Genomic DNA, 21,647 nt, shown 5'->3' with positions numbered 1-21,647 from the left:
CTTTGGACAGAGGAGACACGATGGATTTTTTAAGAGATTAGATCGCTTCTATGTTGGGGACTGGGCATTACACAGAGGCGGTGCTACTGGGATTCTGGCAGGTACCACGATGTCCGACCACTCTCCAGTGGTACTTCACTTGGACCCCGCCGAGGTCTCCCCCAAAAGGGAGTCCGCATCCCAAAGGACCTCTTGCAAGACGAGGAGATTCAGCAGGTTATGGCAGAGATCTGGGAGCACTCAGAGATGGCACCAAGTGAGGGCTGGGCTGTGTGGGTTGCCGATGCGATTCAGAGGAGCAGTGTGGAGCTGCAGGCTCACGCCCTCAGGCGAAGGAGGAGCCTTCCGGAGCGCAAGCGAGCTTTGAGGAAAGACCTCGCCTCCATCGAGAGGCTCAGGGAGCAGGACCTAGTGTCTCAGTGGCTTAGTGATAGATTGGAGAGTGCTCATTTGAGCTTCAGGACACGGAGCTGTGGCAGACTGAGTTCTCTTATCATTCCTCCCGGGCCCGATGGGTACAGCAGGGCGATAGGATGACGAAGTAGTTCTTTCATACCACTGGGCCCCGATCAACCGGCACACAGCTACAGCGTCTCCGGGACTCGCAGGGCATCATGGACACTGACGCGCAGGAGATTCTTGACATGACCACCGGTTTTTATACCCAACTCTTTCAAACAGAGAGGATGACCCCAGCCAGTCTTGTGGCCCGAGAGCTAGTTTGGGATCACGTTCTGACAGTAGTCTCGCAGGACCTATGCAACAGACTTGAGGAGCCTTTCACAGATGAGGAGCTCTGTGAAGCCCTCAAGGCTCTCCCGACCTAGAAATGCCCAGGGGAGGATGGCTTGACTCCGGACTTCTTCCGAAACTTCTGGGAGATTATCTCCACCCCTTTCCGTTTAGCCTACCAGGAGATTTTCGACACAGGCTTTCTCCCTCAGTCCTTGCGCAGGGGGTGGATTTGTTTGATCCCGAACGGGGGAGATAGGTCAGATATTCGACAGTGGAGGCCAATCACTTTGCTTGATACTGCATACAAGATCCTCGCCAAGGTCTTGAGTTTGCGGTTACGGCCTCATCTTATTGACATCATACATGACACACAGACTGGGTTTGTCCAGGAGCGCACATCCTAGACAACATCTTCACGTTCTGGGAGGCAGTGGATTGGTCCAGGGAGGAGTCACAGCCACTGCTGGCAATCCTTCTTTTGGACTTCGAGAAGGCCTACGACAGGGTGGAGTGGTCTTTCCTCGAGGGCACTATGAGGAGATTGGGTTTCTCAGACAGATGGGTCAAAGGAGTTTCAGTGCTATACGCAGGGAGCTCTAGTCAGATGATTATCGGAGGACACACAAGCGAGGTCTTTCCTCTCTCTCGCTCGGTCTGCCAGGGCTGCCCACTAGCTCCCTTCCTCTTCTTGTTTGTAGCGGAGGCTCTAGGGTACTACTTGAGATCATAGGTGGCAGATCTCACAGGGGTGAGACTCCCAATCAGAGAGGAGGAGGAGCTCCTTGACTCGGAGTTTGCAGATGACACGGCCTTGTATGTTGAGGGCACCACAGCAAGTCTAGAGAGAGTCAGAGGCGCCTTGGCTATCTATTGTGAGGCCTTGGGGGCACGGATCAACTAGACGAAATCCATAGGCTTCTTCATGGGATTTGAGGAGACACAAGAGATCCGTGAGTGGGGGAGTGACTTTGGTTTCAGATGAATACTGCGGGGCCAGATAGCGAGATACCTCGGATGCCAGGTGGGTATTGACATCACAGCAGAGCAGCAGATTGCCCCAATCCTTGAGAGTGTTCGGCGCAAGCTTCTTTATTGGAGCTCGGCCAAACTCTCCCTTGCAAGTCGCGCCTTAGTGGCAAACCAGGCCCTTCTTGCCACTACCTGGTATATTGCCTCCTGTTGGTGCTTTCACAGAGGGACGTATGCTTGGGCAGCGGACTCACATTGGCTGGGCACAGTGGGACAGTGGTCCAATGGGTCTTTTGGTCGCTGGAGCAGACTACCCATGGAGGCAGAGGCCGAGGCTTGACACCCTAGTGCATCTAAGAGGGGCAGGGCAGCGGATGGTCGAGATCGACTTAGCCATTCCGGAGTACTGGTGGGAAGGACTTCACATGTGGAGAGACAGCAGATGGTTGGGACAGTTTTCCCGTACTGGTGTTTCTTTGAGGATTTTCATGCAGCGTGGCAGCACGCACCCGGCTTCTTCCGTGTAGGACTTGGAGGACTGCTTCAGCCCCTCACTGGGAGTGACCCTGAGATGGATGGGAGTCTTGATGGGATACACTGGTAGATGATCAGAGTGGTAGGAGGCTTGGGGAAGGAGTGGCACATTGATCCGAGTATCTCAGAGTAGGACGACTCTCGATGGCGCCTCTGGCTATGGGAGGATAGACCCCTGAGGGAGGTCCAGTGGGACCCGGGGGAGTGGTTCTGTCCCTCCAGGGGCGGCCTAGTTGAGACGATAGATGAGATGCCTTTCTTTTCCTACACCACACGGATTGGCAGGAGACTTCAGATGGACTCGTCGAGGTGGACTCCCTCGAGGGAAAGACACTGGGTGACCCAGAGAGTGGCCCGGGATGTTCGCTCCAGGTTTTGGATGCGGTTGTGGTCTAGCTTGCGGCCGAGGAAGATCTCATACTTCTTCTGGCTGGCAGCCCACGGAGGCTTGCCCATCGGTCCGTGGTTGGAGGAGATGCGAGTGGAGGGGCAGTGCCACTGCTGCTCAGATGGTGTCCTGGAGACTATCCCGCACTGCCTATGGAGCTGTCGTAGCACAGCAAGGATCTGGATGAGAGCCCTCAGGATTATGACACGCATTCAAAGTATACACAAAGATTACACCTAGGAAATGGTGGCTTGGTTGACAGAGGGAGGACACGCGTTTCAGATTGATGAGATCTCCCGAGCCTACCGGATACAGGGTCAGAGCATTCAGAGGATTGCACTCCACGAGGCAGTCCCCCCTGACACCCTAGCTCCTCCTCCTCCTAGGGAGGACAGTGTTTGGGAGGTGGTAGCCAGCATCACGGCTTGGAACATCTGGGTGGCTCAGTGCAGTCTTGTGATGGGAGAGCACCCGGTTCCACCCTCGGCTACCTTGGTTGCCATCTGGCAGGATATCATCTACACTCTACGGTCCACCTAGGAGCGCGGGACTCCAGGCTCCAGGGTGACTATTGAGAGGTGTGCTCGTTTCTGCAAGGCTTGGCCTGCAGGTGTTTTCTACATCTTCACTCCACGAGAGATTCGCTGGCTGTATAGTCCCCACACTTGGCTGTTAGCCCCAGTTCCAGAGATCCTCTAGGCAGTGATTTGGGCTTCTCTGGAACAGGCTGGTTTTTCTTTCAGCCTTTTTCGGTTTTTTTTATACTCAGCACCTTCGGGGCTGTTGTTTTGTATGAAATCTTTCAAGCATTAATAGAAGGTTCCTTTCTTTGAAAAAAAAAAAAAAGAACACACACCCCTCTTTTTTAAAAACACCGGGGCTGCAAGATAGCAAATACTGACAACTCCCAAGTATGGGATGGTAAAAATAGCAGAGACAAGCAACCTGCACACAGTGCGCTAAGAACAATAGACGAAACCGGCGCAAAGGAGGACAAAAAGAGAGTAAGCTGCAAGGGGCGAGAATATGCACAACAAGTGCTGCAATTGAAGCCTGCAAAATAGAACAAACTGACTTAGAACAGAGACAAAAGGGGCACAAAAATCCAGCCCCCCCCCCCCTTTTACTCTTTCCCCTCTCACACCAGGTGGAAAAAAGGCAAGAAAATAGATCCCATCGAGGTAGCAACTAGTCCAGAGAATTGGGGTGTGAGGTGATCCGGTGTAGGAGAAAACCCACAAAGGGGCGGTGGGCTGATGGCACACTGAGCAAAGACCTTCCGAGGGCCAAGGCGCTAGGGTGCAGGAGTTAACGAGGCCGAGTGATGCAGAACTAGGGTGGCCCAATGTATGTATGTATGTACATGACTTATCAATTGGAACGGATTGTTATTGCTACTTGAATAATCCATTGCAAAAGATGAGGGGATCTGTGTGCTTGATTCCATATTGTGATGTATTGCAACGGAGAAAGAAAGAAAGAGAGAAAGCCTTATGGGCCTATGAGACAAAGCACATCAAAAAGAAGTTGACTACTACATCTGAGCACCAAAGAGTCGGTGTTGGAACTAGATGGGAGGCAAGGTAGTCTAGGCTAAGACAAAAGACTAGACTAGATAGCAAACATAATGGAAATGAAATGCTAGAAAGAAATGAACAACCAAAGGAAAGTACTTACATAACCAAAAGAGGCTAGAGGCTTGATTGATTTGGCAAGTGAAAGTACAATGCCTTTATAGGATAGGCACTCACACACTAAGTATCAAATGTATATGGGATAACTCCCAATATGACACGTGGCACTCCTAGACACCTAGTACTATAAAACTCACACTAGGACTCACTAGAACAAACCAAAACTGACTTAACTTGACTCCATTTCCTAACAATCGGGGGAGTGCACAAGGCCTCTCCTGGGAGTGAATAAAGCATCTCCGAGATTATTACAAACTAGCTATAATCTAATTTAAAGATAGACGCCCTTCATTTACATTAGTGTAAGATAGAAGTCTTTGGGTCTAGGCTTGAATGCTTTGAGTAATGCCTTCCCATAGTTGACACTTAGCCCTGGTATGGCCTTGTAGGGCCTTGTAGGCTAGTTAGGACACCTAGTCCTAGGACACTTAAGCCTATTGGGACACCTAGTACACTTAGGAAATTTTAGTCCTAAGTTGACTCTGGTTGACTTTGGGCTGTATATTGGCCATCTCTTGTACTTTCTCATCATCCTTTGCAAGTACATTTCACTTCCTTGAGGTTGTTGTCTCGTCCTTGCATTCTGGCTTCCTTCCACTGCTTCCCACATCCAACACTGGTATCAAAGCATGATCTCTTGCTCCTACTTGCCTCCCTTTGTGCTCATTGCTCAGCCCACCTTCCTCTCAAGAAATTGAAAGCTACGTGTGAAGACGGGAGCTGACTCGATGTGCAATGAAGTAACGGTGGGAGTGGCTTTTGTTTGTATGCTTCAAGCATTAATCTAGGGTTGTGAGTTTGAGTGTTGGTCCGGGTTTGGGAGTTGCAAAATAGAGCAGGTTAAATTCTAATCGAGAAGCTTGTAGCCTGTGCATTGGTATGGGTTTGGGAGTTTTAGTAAAATATAGCAGCTCAAAATTCAACTGAGAATCTCATCTACACAGGTCTTGCAAATGCTGTTCAACTCTTCCACCTGCTCGTTAGCTCCCACAACCAGCGCCTGTCTCACATTTGTAGAGATTCCCACGACCGATGCCTACATCACTTTTGCGATCTTGTTCTGATATTCCAGCTTAGATTCCGTCACCATTTGCTTCCAGGCCACCTTCTATACATGCACGGCATGCGCCATTTGCTTAAAAACCACCTTCCATATAGGCTTGACAGGGCTCTATAGATTTTCAATTGTTTTCAGTTGTACTTTGACCCCGTCTATATAGTTGTACGAATTGTATGGAACCTGTGCCAGTTGTTGTCTAACATATTGTCGAATGTCCGGACGATTTCTTTGTTTCTGTCCCTACTATGTACAGATTCTGTCAGAACTACGATTTCAAGCTTCCATTATAGTTTCTAGCACTTAGTTGCAGATTTTGGTGAACACAATTTATTTTTATTTCAAATAAAAGACTTCTATTAAGTATGAAAGACCCTCCCTGAGATACCTCAAGGGAGAAAAATCATGCAGTACAATATGTTCACCCTAGATGGGTCAAAGCAAACTGCTAATCATAGCAATGGAGCAACCACGGTTGAGGTCTAGAGGTGCCATCTCAACCCAGTAGGTGATTCAAAGAAATAGGAGAGCCCCTCCATTCCCTAAGAAACACCACCCTCCTAGAGGAGGCTGCACGCGAAGATCCTGCATCCTCACCCATATGGCCATTAAGGTATGTATTGTGTTTGTGCAGATAGTGGCCAATGTGTGAGCGGGATGAACCTGGGAGCCGTCCAAGATCTCTGTGCATCTAGACCTCCATATATGCCATGCTGATATGCTCGCTAAAATCTCCCAAAATGTATTGACTAATCCATGTGCAGGTCTATATCGGAACATCATCCAAGCAACATGCCTCAACTACCTGTTGTCGAGCCCGTAAAGCCCAAGAGAGGTCATGTCTCTCATATAGGACCTGAGGCGCAAAAAGAGATAGCCAAGCTATTGATCCCCAAGTCATATAGAGAGTAGAAAGAAAGAAAGAAAGTTTATTAAAGTCTTCGGAAGACCGATGGGTCTATGAGACTGTGAAAATCCTGATACAACGAGCTGTGGTAGTGGAGCTACTAAACGAGCGTCCATACCAATGCAAAATGCAAAATGCAAAAAAATGCAAAAATGCAGAATGGCAGTACTAAATCCTAAGTCCTAAGTACAACATAGTCATGTCGATGGTCGACTATATATCAATCTCAGCATCATCATCATCCCCAGCAACAGCAAGATATTAGGATGGATGAGGCAGTGGAGGCATGAAGTCGGCAATAGGGCGTTGTCGGCCACTCAGAGGTGGCGGTCTTGGCACGTCTCCTGCTGGTCGTAGCTCTACGTCTAACTAGGGCTACTGTGACCCCCGTCGGTCGCGGGCTCCGACTCTAAACAAGGAGGGGATGTCTCCAAGTGTGATTTGTGTGTCGATCCTTTGTCTGAGATGTCGGGTCACGGGCTCCGGGTCATAGTCATGTCGAGGCCTCGTCTCGTTGGGGTCCATGTGATCTAGCTGAAAGAACTCCGTGATAGAGCTCTGAGAGGGATCAACCGAGGAAGAAGTATGCTCATGTCTCCGTGCTCGGAGTATCCTCTCGTGGTGTCTAAGTGTCTCATGAATGAAACTTGCCAAACACCGCTGGTCTGGGTAGGAGAGGAAATGGGCTAAAATCCCATAACTATCTCTGAAGAGGCAGTGGAAACGTCCTCGGATCTCATAGTACACAGGACACCTGAAGATGAAATGCTCCTCTGTCTCAACCTCCTGTATGTCACATAGTGTGCATATGCGCTGCTCCCTGGGTAGTCGCTCTGCTTTGCCGCTCTCGATGCGAAGTTTGTGTAAAGAGACCGGGAACTGTCCAAGAGAGATCCTCATCGAGTGGGGTAGGTGAATCTGTGTGTATCCTGGTGGGTCAATGAAACCCTCCGCTGTGATATGTAAGAAGTGATCTCTGTAGAAGCTAAGCTTCACTGGGAGTTCACTCGGTTCCAACCAGGTCCGAAAAGTGTGTAGTTGTAGTAGATCCTCACGGATAACCTGGTTGACTTGTGTGATAAGAGGGGAGAGAACGGAGCATCCATGCTATACTGGGAGGGAGGTAGTCTATCCATGTGGAGCCCCAGTCGCTCAAACCATCTCTCTGTACGTGCATACCAACACCTCTGATCTCCTCCTGCTACAAGTGTCATAGAAGAGAATAGAGCTATCCATGGTAGCCTGCTACGCCCCGAGGTATAATCCTTATATTCCCTAACTCGGTACAGATATGTGATGACCTGAAATGCAGCATCTAGTTGTAAAGGGGGTGACCCAAACTCAGCCTGAATGATCTGGTGAGGAACGGATGACTTACCACGAATCATCCATGATAGCATGAGAACCTGTAGCTGCTCCACATGGGCCCACTCTGCATCCGACAAGTCTGGCCCCCAACAAGGGCTGTCGTACATCCCCGCTGGGCGAGCCAAGGAGTCAAAAAGCAACCCCTTGGTGCATGGATCCTGAAAGTGTGAGTGGAAGCATTGCCTCTCTAGCCTGGCCAATGAGGCATACCCTCTACTCAAGCGTGCCTGCATCGCGGGTCTCATAGTGAAGCTCGGTCCGGAGAAGATAATCCCAAGATAAGTGTATGATGAAACTATCTCAACAAATGACCCCACAAATGTGAACTGCTCCTGACGCATGATGGCTCGAGATGTATTGAAGATCATGACCTTGGTTTTACCCAGGTTGACCTTCAAATCATGACACTCACAAAAGGACTGTAGTGCGTCTAGGTGTCTCTGAAGCCCCTCTGCTGAGGAAGACAAGAGAGCCACGTCATCTGCATAGAGCAAAATCTGGATCAGCGTGCCCGCAAGAGAGCAACCTACACCCCCCTGTGTCTGCATCACTGTCTCAAGCTCGTCAATGTAGAGGCCAAACAAGGTAGGCGACAAAGGACACCCTTGTTTGACCCCGATGGTACTCATGATCTCGTCTGTCCACCCGGATCCTGCCCGAACTTTGCCAGAAACTCTCGTAAAGTGCCATGACAGCCCAAATGATCTCCTGGTCATAACCCAAGTCCTGTAGGTGCCGTATGAGGCGGGCTCTCGGGACCGTGTCAAATGCCTTGCGAAAATCCACAAAGCAACAATAAACCCTCTGCTTCCGTGACCTCGCCTCCTCGATGATACATCTGAGCGTCAGAATGTGGTCCATGGTTCCATGATCACGTCAGAAAGATACAATGCTGGATGGTCTCCATAACAGAAAGGCAGTGAGCACAAGTGGAATCTGCACTAAAGCTTCAACCTTCACTGGTTCACTGCAATCCCTCCATGTATACACGGCCAAAACAAAAGGGTGTTCTTTTTGCTCCTGAGGGATTTCCAAAGTTGCATCCAAAAATTATTTGCCAAATCTACAAAAAATTGAAAAGTCTCCCAATGAAGTGTTGTAGTAGGCCTCTAGCCTAATATTTCCTGGCATTGCTCACCGTGTATCGAATTAAGGGAAGGCTCTTCTCTCGATGTCATGTATCAATCCATTCTTATTCTCCAGGATCCCATTGCAAATACTTGATTCGGACCCCTTCATAAATCCAAAGTCTCTGAGAGCCCAAGGGAATGAGATTTGGGTTAGGGTCTAGGTACCATCCTGAATCCAAGAAGCTCTGCTCCACATGGCCTACAAATTTGATAGGCAGAAAGGGAAAATGCATAAGTATAGCATCCGAAGATCTCCCCCAGAATGAACATTGAAGACCAAGGCATCCCTATCTGAGCGTGAAAGCCCTACGACTTGAAGAGGGATTCCCAATCTCATAAAGGCTCCAAGCCAAGTATCAGGAGAAAGATACCTGTCACCAAGGAGTACCCAATTGAAAGGTATAGCGGCACCTATCTGAAGAATTCTCCCTGCACTTCCTCTGAGGTGGCTTACTAGTGTACATTGTTGTTCGTCTGGAAGTCTTATGAAATCCTTCCAAGAGCCCACCAAGGAAGCATGACCTCTCTCCCATCTAGACCACTGCATGTATGAAGAAGAGCCCAAGGATCTACCATGGTCATCAAGTATGATGTCATTCCACATGACAAGCTGCCTTCAATCTCTTCCTGAAAGGTTGGGGGCACTCTCTGGAGAGTACTACTTGAAGCTGGCCCAGGCTTTCAAGATGGCAGCCATAAGAGGGGAGGAGGGGATCTTGAGACGGGCTCAAGTAACTATCCACCTGGTGCTATCCATCCAATCTCCACCTATGGAAGGAGAACAAGACTTTATGCAATGAATGAAAAAGTCCCTCCAAATCACCATCTTGCATGAAGAGCTCTGCTTTGTAGGTCTGGTTCTATAATATTAAGTCCTTCCCGAGTGGAAAGAATGAGGGTTTCCCAAGCCACGCTAGCTTTGGTGTTTGCCAAACCATCCAGACCACTCCAAAGAAATTGCTTATTGGCCTTATAAGCTGAGTAATGCAGTCCCTAGAATGACAACACCAAGAGCATACGAACCAAGCCGTGGCCAACAATACTTGGTTGACCACCACCACCCTGGAACCGAGGTCAAGTTTATAGCTGAACTCCAAAAAAGGAGTTTCGTTCTAATACTCTCCAACACAGGGGCAAACTCTTGTGAGGGAGAGATACCCAAACTGAACTTGCAGCCCAAATATCTGGTAGAAACACCCCTTTGGATCCAAGTGAATCTGAAACCGGTCCCCCAATCTGGAGTATCCTGGTCGCTGATCTAGAAACCATTGGATTTATACCAATTACGATGTGCACCTGCTGCCAAATAGAACTAATCCATGGCTTCACTGAATGAGGTGAGATTGTATGTATTGGCATCCAAAAAAACAACAGTATCATCAGCCAACTCACTGTCCAGAAGTTCCTCATTCTGTCTCAAAGGTAGTCTCAGCCCCATGATATCTGCCTGAGCTGCCAAAAATATACTCAACACTTCAGCCATAAATGAGTAGAGAAAAGGAGCAAGAGGGCATCCCTGACAAACTTATCTGGAAATCTGAAACGTTTCTCCCTTTACACCTCTAATAAGTATCTGGTTGTGGGCTGATTTGTACAGGGAGGAGTCCCCCCTAATCCATGCATTTGAGAATCCATACTGTAAGAGGGTAGCCCACTGATGAGAAGCTTCCCAAAATAAGAAAATGTTATCAAATATACTTCTGCCATGCACAAAACCTGTTTGTATATCGAAAGAAAGGGCTGCAAACGCAAACTGATGGCTTTGGCCAAAATCTTATAATAAGTTCCCAAAAGAGTGATGGGCCTCCATTGAGAGAGAATTCCTACAACCTCCCTTTGGGGTTAGGTGAATGAAACCCTCTATTAGCGAATCAGGCATAGTATCAGAGTCCCATATGCCCTGCAGGGCTGAGATCAAGTGATCCTCAATCATATCCCAAAAAGTAATAAATAAGGAAGGTGACAATCCATCTGAACCTGGTCATTTGCCCGTATGCAGGGTCGAAAGTGCAGTTCTGAATTCCTAATTGTTAAATGGAGCATCAAGCATAGCTGTCATGTAAGGTTCCACCAATATAGGGATATGTTGCCGCACTCTATGTCTTGCATCATCTCTAGCTGTTGTGTTAGGATCTGCTGATAAGAGGGAGACATACAAATGTATAGAAATGTGTAAAACGACATCAGGATCTATTTGCAAAACACCATTCGAGTCAACAAGTTGAGAAATACTTTCTCTACCATGCCTAGGCCAAATCGCAAAGAAAAAGTCCTTGTGGACTCTCCCTCCCATCTGTATCAAAATGATTCCGTTCATAAAAGGCATACTTTTCTCTCTGATCATGCAAACTCTGCTAATGATCCCTCGCTGCTGCAAGGCGCTCATGAATCTAAGCATTAGTAGGCCGTTTGTGCTCTTCCCTCTGCAAGGCTGTAAGCTGCTATTTGAGCCTTTCTCCTGTATGGAAATGTCCGCTCTTCTGGTGCTAGCGGTAGTGTGATAAAAATCGCAAATACCAGGGAGGGCTGCTGCCATATGAGAAGGAGATACTACCCCACCCTACATGCGAGATACCCAAATCTTCAAGACATCCTCTGTAAGACCCTCCTTTGTATATAAGTCATCTGGAATTTTGATACTGGCCGAACGGCCTCTCCAATGAGGGTCAAAACTACCGGAAAGTGATCTGAAGTGGATACACCCGGCACAATGCAAATCAAACCTCCTCTGTCCAAGGCCATCATCCACGTAGAATCTATCTATCCTCGTATGAATGGGCATATCCTCGTATGAATGGGCATAAGCAACCTCTTGTTTGACCATGAGAACAAAAGAGAATGTCGCAAAGTGTGAAAGGCATCATCTATCCATGCACCTTTGCCACCCACTAAACTAAAAAAGGAAGGCATCCCAAGAAGCTCTCTCTAGTATGCCTCCTCCTCTTCCCCCTTTTTTATCTGAAGGTAATTCCACTATGTTGAAATAACCTCCAATAATCCAAGAATTTGCGAGGGCCCCCCAAGATAAAAGCTCTTTCCAAAACGGTGCATGTTCCCCTCTATTATTTAGGGCTTACAGATTGAGAAGGCAAACCTTACAACCTCCAATAAATAAAATAATCCACTGAGCTCTGGAGGGGATAATGGCACCATGTCCCACAATGAGGGGAAGAATAGACGCTGAAACTGAGATGCAAGTTCTACCCCTAGTGCCCAAGACAAATGTCTAAAACCTGACTTTGGGCAGTCTTTGGCATCCAATTTGTGTTCTTGGATAAAGAGTTTGTTAATAGGTCCCCCAATGACACCTGGGTGAAGTTGATTGCAAATCAAGTATTTTCGGCAACGATAAGGCATACCGCCAAGCCCTATATATTCCAACTAACAATTCTCATAGATGAGAGGATTTGGGGTGGAATACCTTGTCCAACCTTATGGCTGAAACAACTATCACCTGTGCCAAAAATCACCTAGAATAGCTCTGCAGAGGAGAGAAATCCACAATGGACAAAGCCCCCAGTCCCATGGAAGTAGACATCCTGTCAATCGGAACCAAGGGCTAAGGGACTAGCTTTTAGCACAGAACTCGCAGCCTCTGGAGAATCAAAAGCCACCTAGAAAAAACCTCGGCCCAAAAGTCGAACATCTTAAAGGCATGGGACAACAAGTCTGGGTGGAGGGCAACAAGTATCCAGTCCCGAGCCTGAGATCTGGAAAGGCGGGACCCATGGATGCATGCGAAGAGAGTAGTAGCGCTTTCAAACTCCACATCTTTTTTGAGTTGCAGTAGCTCATCTTTTAGAAAAGTAACGGTCCTCGTGGCTGGTGGAAGCGGTTGAAGATTGCCTGAATGGGGTTTCATTCAGCAATCGGTTGTGGAAGGCAGACTTGAACACCAAAATGTTCCATCCGTTGTTTGGAGAGGGAAGAGGGGAGCGCTACCGGAAGGAGAAGAGAGGAAGGAGAGAACCTAAAGGAAAGCTAAGCAGAGGGAGGCTAAGGGAGATAGGAACGAGGAAGGGTTGAGAGAGAGGGATAGGATGAGAGGGGGAGAGAGAGGCTGAGAGAGGGGAAGGGAGAGGCTGAAAGAGGGGCTAAGAGGACATTTTCAAAGCTTCATTGAGAGCACTCCATCCTCACTATTGCTTTTAAGAACGTTAGTGAGTTATGTTCTTAGGAAGGTGAAAGCTCAATATGTTGCATTCATAGCTTCCTTTCCATGCCATTTGTAGCAAGAAACACCAAGTAAAGCCTCAATCAGGCTTGGGCCTTAATAGGAAGGCCAAGGTAGCGAGCTAAATTAATAATTTCAAATTTTAAGGTAATTTTGCATAGCGATCAAAAAATGTGTTCTTTGGTTGGAAAAAGATACCTTGCTTTGAGTGCAGTCAAAACCATTTTGAAATGTCAAGGCACAGATTAATCTATGAGAGTAGTGTGGTAATAGACATATTGAAATGATAAGAAACTAATTTCACCTATCAAATTGAAACTTGTTGCAACCTCCAACTTTTTGGATCCATGGAGATGCTTTTATTATCCGCATTTTTTGAATTTCTAGACGTACATTTGAGTTATATTTTTCACTCTATGATATACTTTTGATGCCTTCTTTTCAATTCCCTCCAGGTTTGAACTTTGGAGTCGACAAACATATCACATTGCAACGGTATTTTATGGCAATTTTGAGCATCGCACATAAGCAAAATATGGGCAATTTAAAGGTAAAATCAGGCAATGTTTGTACTTGATTGAAACATAATGATTATAGTATTTCCAGACAGACTATGTTTCTTTTGCAAGTTTATACTCTATAGCATTCTACATATGAAAGTCAGGCTTTGAATGTTGGGCTGACTGTGTTGTGGATTCATTCGGGGTAAGTCAATTTTTCATGTGTCTAAGTATATCATGTTAGTTGTGCAAGGAGGAATCCCCATATCATTGTTAATACAAAATATTGATTGCTTCAAAGAGCAAGCATTTCGATAGCTACTAAAAAAAATCCATGACTTTGAATAACATCACAAAAGCACCAAAACAATCTTATGGCATCTCATGCTTTTGTGTCAAAGAGAAGGGCTCAATAATCCATAGGAATTGTGCAAAACTCTTTGGACAATTTCCTGTTTTACAATTCGTTGTGTTGGAAAGTGTCAGCGGCATGACATCTCAAGAAAATAAGCACAAAGGACGGTTATGATAGTATCTCCAGCAATTCTAGTGTGGAGAGAGGAGAAAACCAATCGTCAAAATTGTAAATCAAGAGGAAGACGAGGATGCCGATCCTTTGCAATATCTAAAGATACCTCAAGCCACACTTTGTAAATAATGACAATATCCCAGACTCCCACACTGTGAGAAAAGTCTCCACTATCATTAGCAGCTTGGAAATCATATAAACATCTTGGAGTGCTAGATGATTTCCAACAAAGCTTATGAAAGTACCTCCATTTTTTTGATTTGACGTTTGTGATGCACAAAGGATTTCTCTAAATTCTATGTACAGTAAAAAATGGTAGATTAGATTGAGATGCATATATGAGAATGACATCACCAAGAGTCTTGAGACATATCAAACAACCCCCAGGAAGTCTCCAAGTATCAGAAAGCCTTACCAGTTTGCTCGGAGTGGTAATAATGGTTGCCAAGCATTGACACTTTTAAAGCCCCACATTTCTTGTGGCTGTTTGCAATGAATCTGCAAAATCTAGTGGCAGCGTACTGAGAGTAGTTTAGCTTTGATGGGGCTCTATACATACCTGGAGGTCTCTTTTTAGGTCCGATCTTCATGATGTGACCAGCTATGCAGCCCCGTTTGAGCAGAGGGTACTAGCCAGACTTGTTCGTTAGTGGTTTGACTCACATTTTTCAGGATCCCAGAACCAAGTCTCTTCTCTTCCGCTCGTCGTCTGCCCAACGTGCATGTATGGTAGTCCCTTTTGGGGGATTAGATCTATCCTAGACATACTAATCCCATATAGAGAGACTACTCGGTCCCACATCATATTCTAACAGCAGAGTTTGGTGTTATTCCTTGATGTTGTCTCACAGGTGGTCACTTATCGCCAGAGTCAGAGACCTTAGTACCATGGCATCTAGACGGCACAGATTGCCATGGCTGGACTTGACTTCATCTATCCCACTGGAACAAGATGGAGGGCTTGCTATGCCCGGACACACAGGTGGTTTGTGGGCTTGGAACTACATATGGACAGACTGCCTCCATTCCATAGAAGCATGCATCGCTTCTCAGGGATACCTTTGTTCCATATCAATTCGGATCCAAATGCCCATTTATTGCTATTGCCACTCTTCTTCCGTTTGGAGTTTAAGATGTTTATGATTCAACTACTATATCTGAAGAACCAGGGAAAAGATTTCAGCGAACCCGAGCATTGCCAAGAACTTTCTGTTGGGTGGCTACTTTCCGTTCCACTTGTCCATTATCCCACAGTGATAGCCTATTGCTAATTAGAGGTTGGTCACTATTTATCATGCCACTCTCTCTCCTGATTTCCCTCCATGTCAACCACTTGTTTTTAACTTTATTCCACAAGTCACCCCAAAGGCAGATCCCTTTTTTTGAGCAACTTATGTCTTTGAGGAATATCCTCATCCATGATAAATCTTTAGGAAACACTGCTAAGAACCCAATGGAGTCAATAGCCATAAATTTTCCTGACATTTAAACCCGCTATATTTCTTGATCGACTCCCAAGCTTCACCAAATTGATTTCTAGATATCACTTTTCCCTGTCTTATGAGAGAACAATGATGCATCAGAATCATCTTCAAATATTATTGATACTTTGAAAGTAGTTAATTTATTATATGATGCTGATTTTGAAATCTTTCAATGTATGACCATTCCTTTTTCTTTTGAGAGTTTTGTTGTTTGTCAAACAAAAATAATTCTATATTCTTCAGAGAAATTATTAATCACAAGAATAAAGAATGATTATGTTGATGTATTTAAAATGTGAGGATTGGTGAAATTAGGCCAAGTAAATCTCCATAGACTGTGCTAGTGGTTGATAAGAAGGATATGGCGGGATACACACATATATCAATTACAAGAAAGTGAATAAGTTTCCGATCAAGAATAATTATCCTATGATCTCATGGACTGTTTAGTGTGTGCTAATACTTTCTAGCTATGGGTTGTCAATAGATAAGAATTGTTGAAGAAAATGTTTATAAGACTAGGCATAGAACGAGGTATGGGCATTCCTAGTATTACCATTTGGTCTCACTAATATTCCTGCCACCTTTCAACAATGGATGAATGATATATTCAGGCCTTTTTTTTCTCAAGAGAAAGAACTTTCTATTTATGCTTGAAAAACTAACCATACAAATCGGTCATCCGTGGATTGCTGATCGAGGAAGAAATGCTAGAAAGCCCATTTCTAGAGAACCCAGCTCATTGCTAGGGAATCTCTAAAACAAGGGCTAGCAACCAGGGTGGAGGACAATACAACAAATACCTCGCTCCATGAAAGGCTACCATGACTAGCCCTATCCTCTTCTATGGCACTTGCAGCAGGGGGAGACCAGAGGTGTTGGTATGCACGCACAAAGAGATGGTTTGGGGGGCTGGGGCTCCACATGGACAGACTACCTCCATTCCAGTACAGTATGGATGCTCCGTTTCTGCCCTCCTATCACACGAGGTCAACCAGGTTATCCGTGAGGGTCTACTACAGCTACACACATTCCGGACCTGGTTGGGCCCAAGTGATCTTCCAATGAAATTGGGCTTCTACAGAGATCACTTCTTACATATCACAGCAGAGGGTTTCATTGACCCACCAGGATATACGCAAATTCACCTACCCCACTCACTGAGGATCTCTCTTGGGCAGTTCCGGGTTTCCTCACACAGACTTCGTATCGAGAGCGGCAAAGCAAAGCGACTACCTAGGGAAAGGCACATATGCACATTGTGTGACATGCAGGAGGTTGAGACAGAGGAGCATTTCATCTTCAGGTGTCATGTTTACTATGAGATCCGAGGGCGTTTCTACTGCCTCTTCAAAGATAGCTATGGGATTTTGGCCCGTTTCCTCTCCTACCCAGACCAGCGATGTTTGGCAGGTTTCCATGAGACGCTTAGACACCGCGAGAGGATACTCCGAGCACGGAGCCAGAATCATACTTCTTCCTCGGTTGATCCCTCTCAGAGCTCTATCACGGAGTTCTTTCAGCCAAACCACATAGACCCTGCGGATGAGGCCTCAACATGACCGTGACCCAGAGCCAGTGACCCGACAGCTCAGACAGAGGATTGACACACAAATTACACTGGGGGACATCCCCTCCTTGTTTAGAGTCGGAGCCCAACCAACGGGGATCACAGTGGCCCTACTTAGACACAGAGCTACGACCAAGAGATGTGCTAGGATTGCACCTTTGAGGGGGCGACAACACTCTATTACCGACCTCATGCCTCCACTGCCTCATCCATCCTGACGTCTTGCAGTTGATGATGATGATGATGTTGATGATGATGCTGAGATTGATATATAGTCGACTACCGACATGGCTATGTTGTACTTAGGACCTAGTACTGCCATTTTGCATTTTTTGCATTTTGCATTGGTGTGGATGCTCGTTTAGTAGCTCCACTACCACAGCTCATTGTATCAGGTTTTTCACAGTCTCATAGACCCATCGGTCTTCCAAAGACTTTTATAAACTTTCTTTCTCTTCGCATCCTTTGTGTCGTGGCAACAATCTAGAGGGGGCCCATCCAGATCCCCTGTGTTGCAAGGTAGCTTCAAAGGCGATGTGGGATTGTCTTCACATCCCTATCGCGTAGTGAGGACATCTGCCATCTATGCGCATCTACACCTGCCATGGACTAATGGGCAAACCTTCACCATCCAAAAATTGGAAATTTTCCATGGTTTGCGGGTGGTTCATAAGCATGACCAAATTTCGGAGATAACCTCTTGGGAAACTTGCCACTGCCCAATGATGCTCTCTCGAGGGAGTCCAAGCTGCAGCCTCCAACTGTAGGCGTTGCCCAATGTAAATTCAGGCCTTATTTGGACAAGTTTGTGGTGGTGTTTTGAATGATATCCTAGAATTGTTGGAGCATGATATTCATCATATAATTGTTCGTGATATTTGCAAGCAGAAGAAATTATATGCAAAAGTGACACAAGTAGCAGACACTTCCACACAGCAAATATGCAATACTCTACATAATCTTCGCGATAGAATCAATAAACACGAACTGAAATCTGAAATTCAGAATTGCAACACTTATCTCAAAGATCCTTTGCCATAGAATAGTGGGAGAGGAAGGAGAGAGAAAACCACACGCAACACTAGGGCCTAGAAATAAGGGTTGGACCCCCCCGAAGGTCTTTATTGCAATAGAAAACTTTGTACAATTGGCTTTGAAGCTGAGTACAACTCTTCCTTCCATCTTAGAGGCCTAGGGCCTTCTTTTATAGACTAGGCCTAGCAAAAGCCCTCGAGGACCTGCTTTCTAAAAGCTACTTTTACAAAAAGCCGGGATTTTTAAAGCTTTCTTTTAAAATCTGGTGCTTTTGGCACCTTTTTTGTCTAGTGGGCCTTGCTTTTAATGAGGCGCTTTCCGCACTTGTGGGAACTGCTTTCTGCACTTTTCTCACCACTTTGGGGTCCTTTTTGCACTCTCTTAGGTCCTACATATTGGACAAACAATTTCCAACACTTTAACCCATTAGAGGTTAGCGAAACGCATGCATTCCTAGTTCTTGGACTAATCCTAGTCCCTTGTGGGCGTCCCCACAATTCTCTTTTACCAATGCAAAGCAAAACTAAAACAAATAAAACTTATTCTTAGTTAACCAAAGTCAACATTCTTTGACCATCGCCAATTTGATAAACATTCCTCTTTATTTCTTGGGAGAAGTGCCAATTGGTGACATCTCCTTGGCTTCTAATCAGTTGTCCTCAATTGAAAAGATTCTTGATATAACTGTAAAAACTTGAGGATACTTTGAGAAGTGCTCCTCTCTTGGCACCAATTGCCTAATAATTCTTGTTCTTGGCAAGATACCTGCAGGTAAGCTTGCCTCTAGGTTCCTTCTTTCTCTGTGTGGTACACAGTCTGTTCTGATTGAAGGATGTCCTCCATCTCTTCCACCTTAAGTGGCTCTTGGAATCTAGTAACTCCTGGTCGTTGACTTAGATCGGTCTTGCGGCATTCTCTACTCCTTTTGGCTGACTAGCCTTCCAGGGAACTTCACAGCCACACGCCCCTCTTGTTGCATCTAAAACATTGGCTTTCCATCTGGAAATTCTTGTCTTTCTTTGGCATGTCCTGCCCTTTAAGAGCACTGGGCAGCCATAGGCCCTTCTTTTTCTTGGCGTTTCCTGCTCTTGAAGAGCATTGGGCAGCCATATGCCCTTCTTTTCTTGGCAATTGAATGCCTTGTTTCTTGTGGAGTTGACTACTTCTTATTTGCCTTTCACAGGCCTTGACTCTTTCCATTTGTACTGGTGGTGGAGGAAAAGTATTTTAAAATAGTCATAGAAATCCATCAGTTTATAATCTGCCTTATCATCTTCCTTGCAGATAACCTCAACAGTTTTGTAATAAGACGGGCTTCTTCTTCCAAGGGCTCTGTATTCCCCTCGGCTTCTTTGGTTGCAACTCCATCTTTAATTCCCAAGTAAGAGAAAGAAACACTTGGCCAATGATCACTTGTGCCAATATTTGAGCACTGGAGGCTCTAAAGACTTCTCATTGGAAAATCCTTGAAACAAATTCAAGAAAACAATCCACTATTCTCCTTGCATTGTCATACAAGGGTTAGATCTTCATAAGGCAAACTTTATCAATATAATAGAGATACTTAGCCTTATATATTTCTCGGAGCTTTTCTTTGTCTTCTTTTGTTAGGAGACCCCTCGAGTCTTCAGATATATTGATGCCATTCCCCTCCGCTTCTAAGAAGCGCCATATAATCTGTGGATACACTTTAGAGAAGCTGTCATCCAATCTTTAGCATATCTATGCCCTTTTCCTAGTACTTATAATGCCAAAATATAAGAGCTCATGACATTCCCCTCTGCTTCTAACAGTTGACCTCAACTATCAGAGATATGGATAATAGTATGAACCTGGCGATCCATGTTTCATTACAATTACCACTTAGAACATATAAGCTGGTTGCAACTTTGGATTCAACTGTAAGACCAAATATTTGGAACATATAAATTCCAACCCCGCGAAATCACACTTCATCCAAAAATATCCATATTCATGGATTTCTCATTCATGAGAGGTGTCTTTCTGAGACAAATTCAAGTGCTCCCAATTCTCAATCCTACCAAACACTTTTCGTGTTGGTTCGACATAAACTTGAGGGTTCTCAATCTTTCCAAAAGGACATATAACTGACAGATGAAGTGTGCTTTGGCCATAATAATCCATGAGAAACCATAAGAGTCCTTGCACAAAACAAATCCCAATGGAAACTATTGAATAATTGAATCCTAAAGAAAATACTGGTCAATAATGACCATAAAATTCTGTCATCATAATAAAAACTGGTTCTTGAACATATCATGCGTCTTCTGTTTATTCAATACTCAGATCCCAATAAGGAAACTGTTGGAGTAGTAAAATCCTGACTTGGCCAATGACGACCATAAATACTGCCCTATAGAGGGCTGATACATGCTGTATAAGAAAACAACAATACTGAATTTCATAACTGAAATCCTCTGAGATGAGATAGCTAGAAACATATAGCTGTATCATAATGGAATAAAACCATATTCATGACTTCAACTAGTATACTTAGAATATATTACCCGCAAGTGGATCTTGTCCTCAAATCTCCAAGGTACTTATTCTCTCCTGTATGAGAACTCTTCAAGCTATGCTTGAATCATATTAACTGGGAGCCTGATACCAATTGCTGCTGCCAGCTCATCTCCGGCTCCTGGATTGATTTTATACAAGGTTTTGCTTGCGGACTACATCTATACACTGATTTTGAAGGCTCTTTGCTCCCGTTTCTCTCCTCTTGAGTCTCTAGGTCCGGTGCCCCTTTTCCATCGCCAAAATCTTCCCTCTTTCTCTCAAATATAGTTTCCTCTAGGAATTTTTACTGTTTTTTCTCTCCTTTTCCTCTATAAAACTGTTTTTTATCTTCTCTCGACCTCTACATCTCTCTTTCCCCTTTTTCTCCTTACAAATACACTCTTTCTCTCTTCTCTGTGGGCTTTTTTTTGGGACTGTTTTTTTCTCTACTATCACTTTACAGGTACATCTTTCGGGGTTCCACCTTCTTCCAAAGATATGGCTGAAAATTCCTATGACAAAACTTTTCAAAAGGATCGTTCAGTTCATTGCAAGAAGCAAAAGGAGGCTGAGGGTCAACATGACCCGGTACATGATTCTGTTGAGGCACAACTGGTCTATGATGTCATGCATGAAGGATTTGCAGACACAAGGAAAGAGTGGAAAGACTCGGTTCCATCAGTTGGCCTCATGGTTGAAGTGGATGAAATTGTGGATCCAGTTAGAGAACATGCCAAAAATGCAGTCATTTTATTTTTCCCAGGTCGGATGCCACCTGCTGCAGAGGTAGGCAACTAGTTGACCCGCACACTGGCTGGCACGTTTGTTCGCAAGGTACACTATGCAGCCAGGGGTTTTTTTGAGGTCATTATGGTAGATGAGATTCACAGGCAAATGCTTTTGGAACATTTGCCCCTCTTTTTTGGGCAGCAAATGGTGCACATATTGCCATGGTCTCCCACAAGGGATTTTCAGGCTTTGATCCGACACCGATGTCTAGTCTGGGTTGAAGTTGTAGACTTCCCGCAATGCATGGCTTCACTCTTGCCTAAA

The 21,647-nt window shown here is 45.4% G+C and overlaps 1 protein-coding gene across 1 annotated transcript in view; it reads left to right on the top strand.

The window, feature by feature from the left end:
• The window catches only part of LOC147903294 (uncharacterized), a 246,534-nt gene that overhangs the window by 188,127 nt on the left and 36,760 nt on the right, over positions 1 to 21,647 (top strand). The window contains exon 15 of the mRNA XM_087371313.1: positions 13,412 to 13,506. Within this exon, the coding sequence (XP_087227439.1) occupies positions 13,412 to 13,506 (95 nt within the window). The remainder of the gene's footprint in view (positions 1 to 13,411; positions 13,507 to 21,647) is intronic.

This window comes from Dipteris shenzhenensis, chromosome 3 (assembly GCF_047967505.1).
Source record: "Dipteris shenzhenensis isolate YYH24624 ecotype China chromosome 3, Dip_SZ_1.0, whole genome shotgun sequence".
Taxonomy (NCBI): Eukaryota; Viridiplantae; Streptophyta; class Polypodiopsida; order Gleicheniales; family Dipteridaceae; genus Dipteris; species Dipteris shenzhenensis.
The sequence above is the reverse complement of the archived record's forward strand: the minus strand, read 5'-3'. Positions and strand labels throughout refer to the sequence as shown.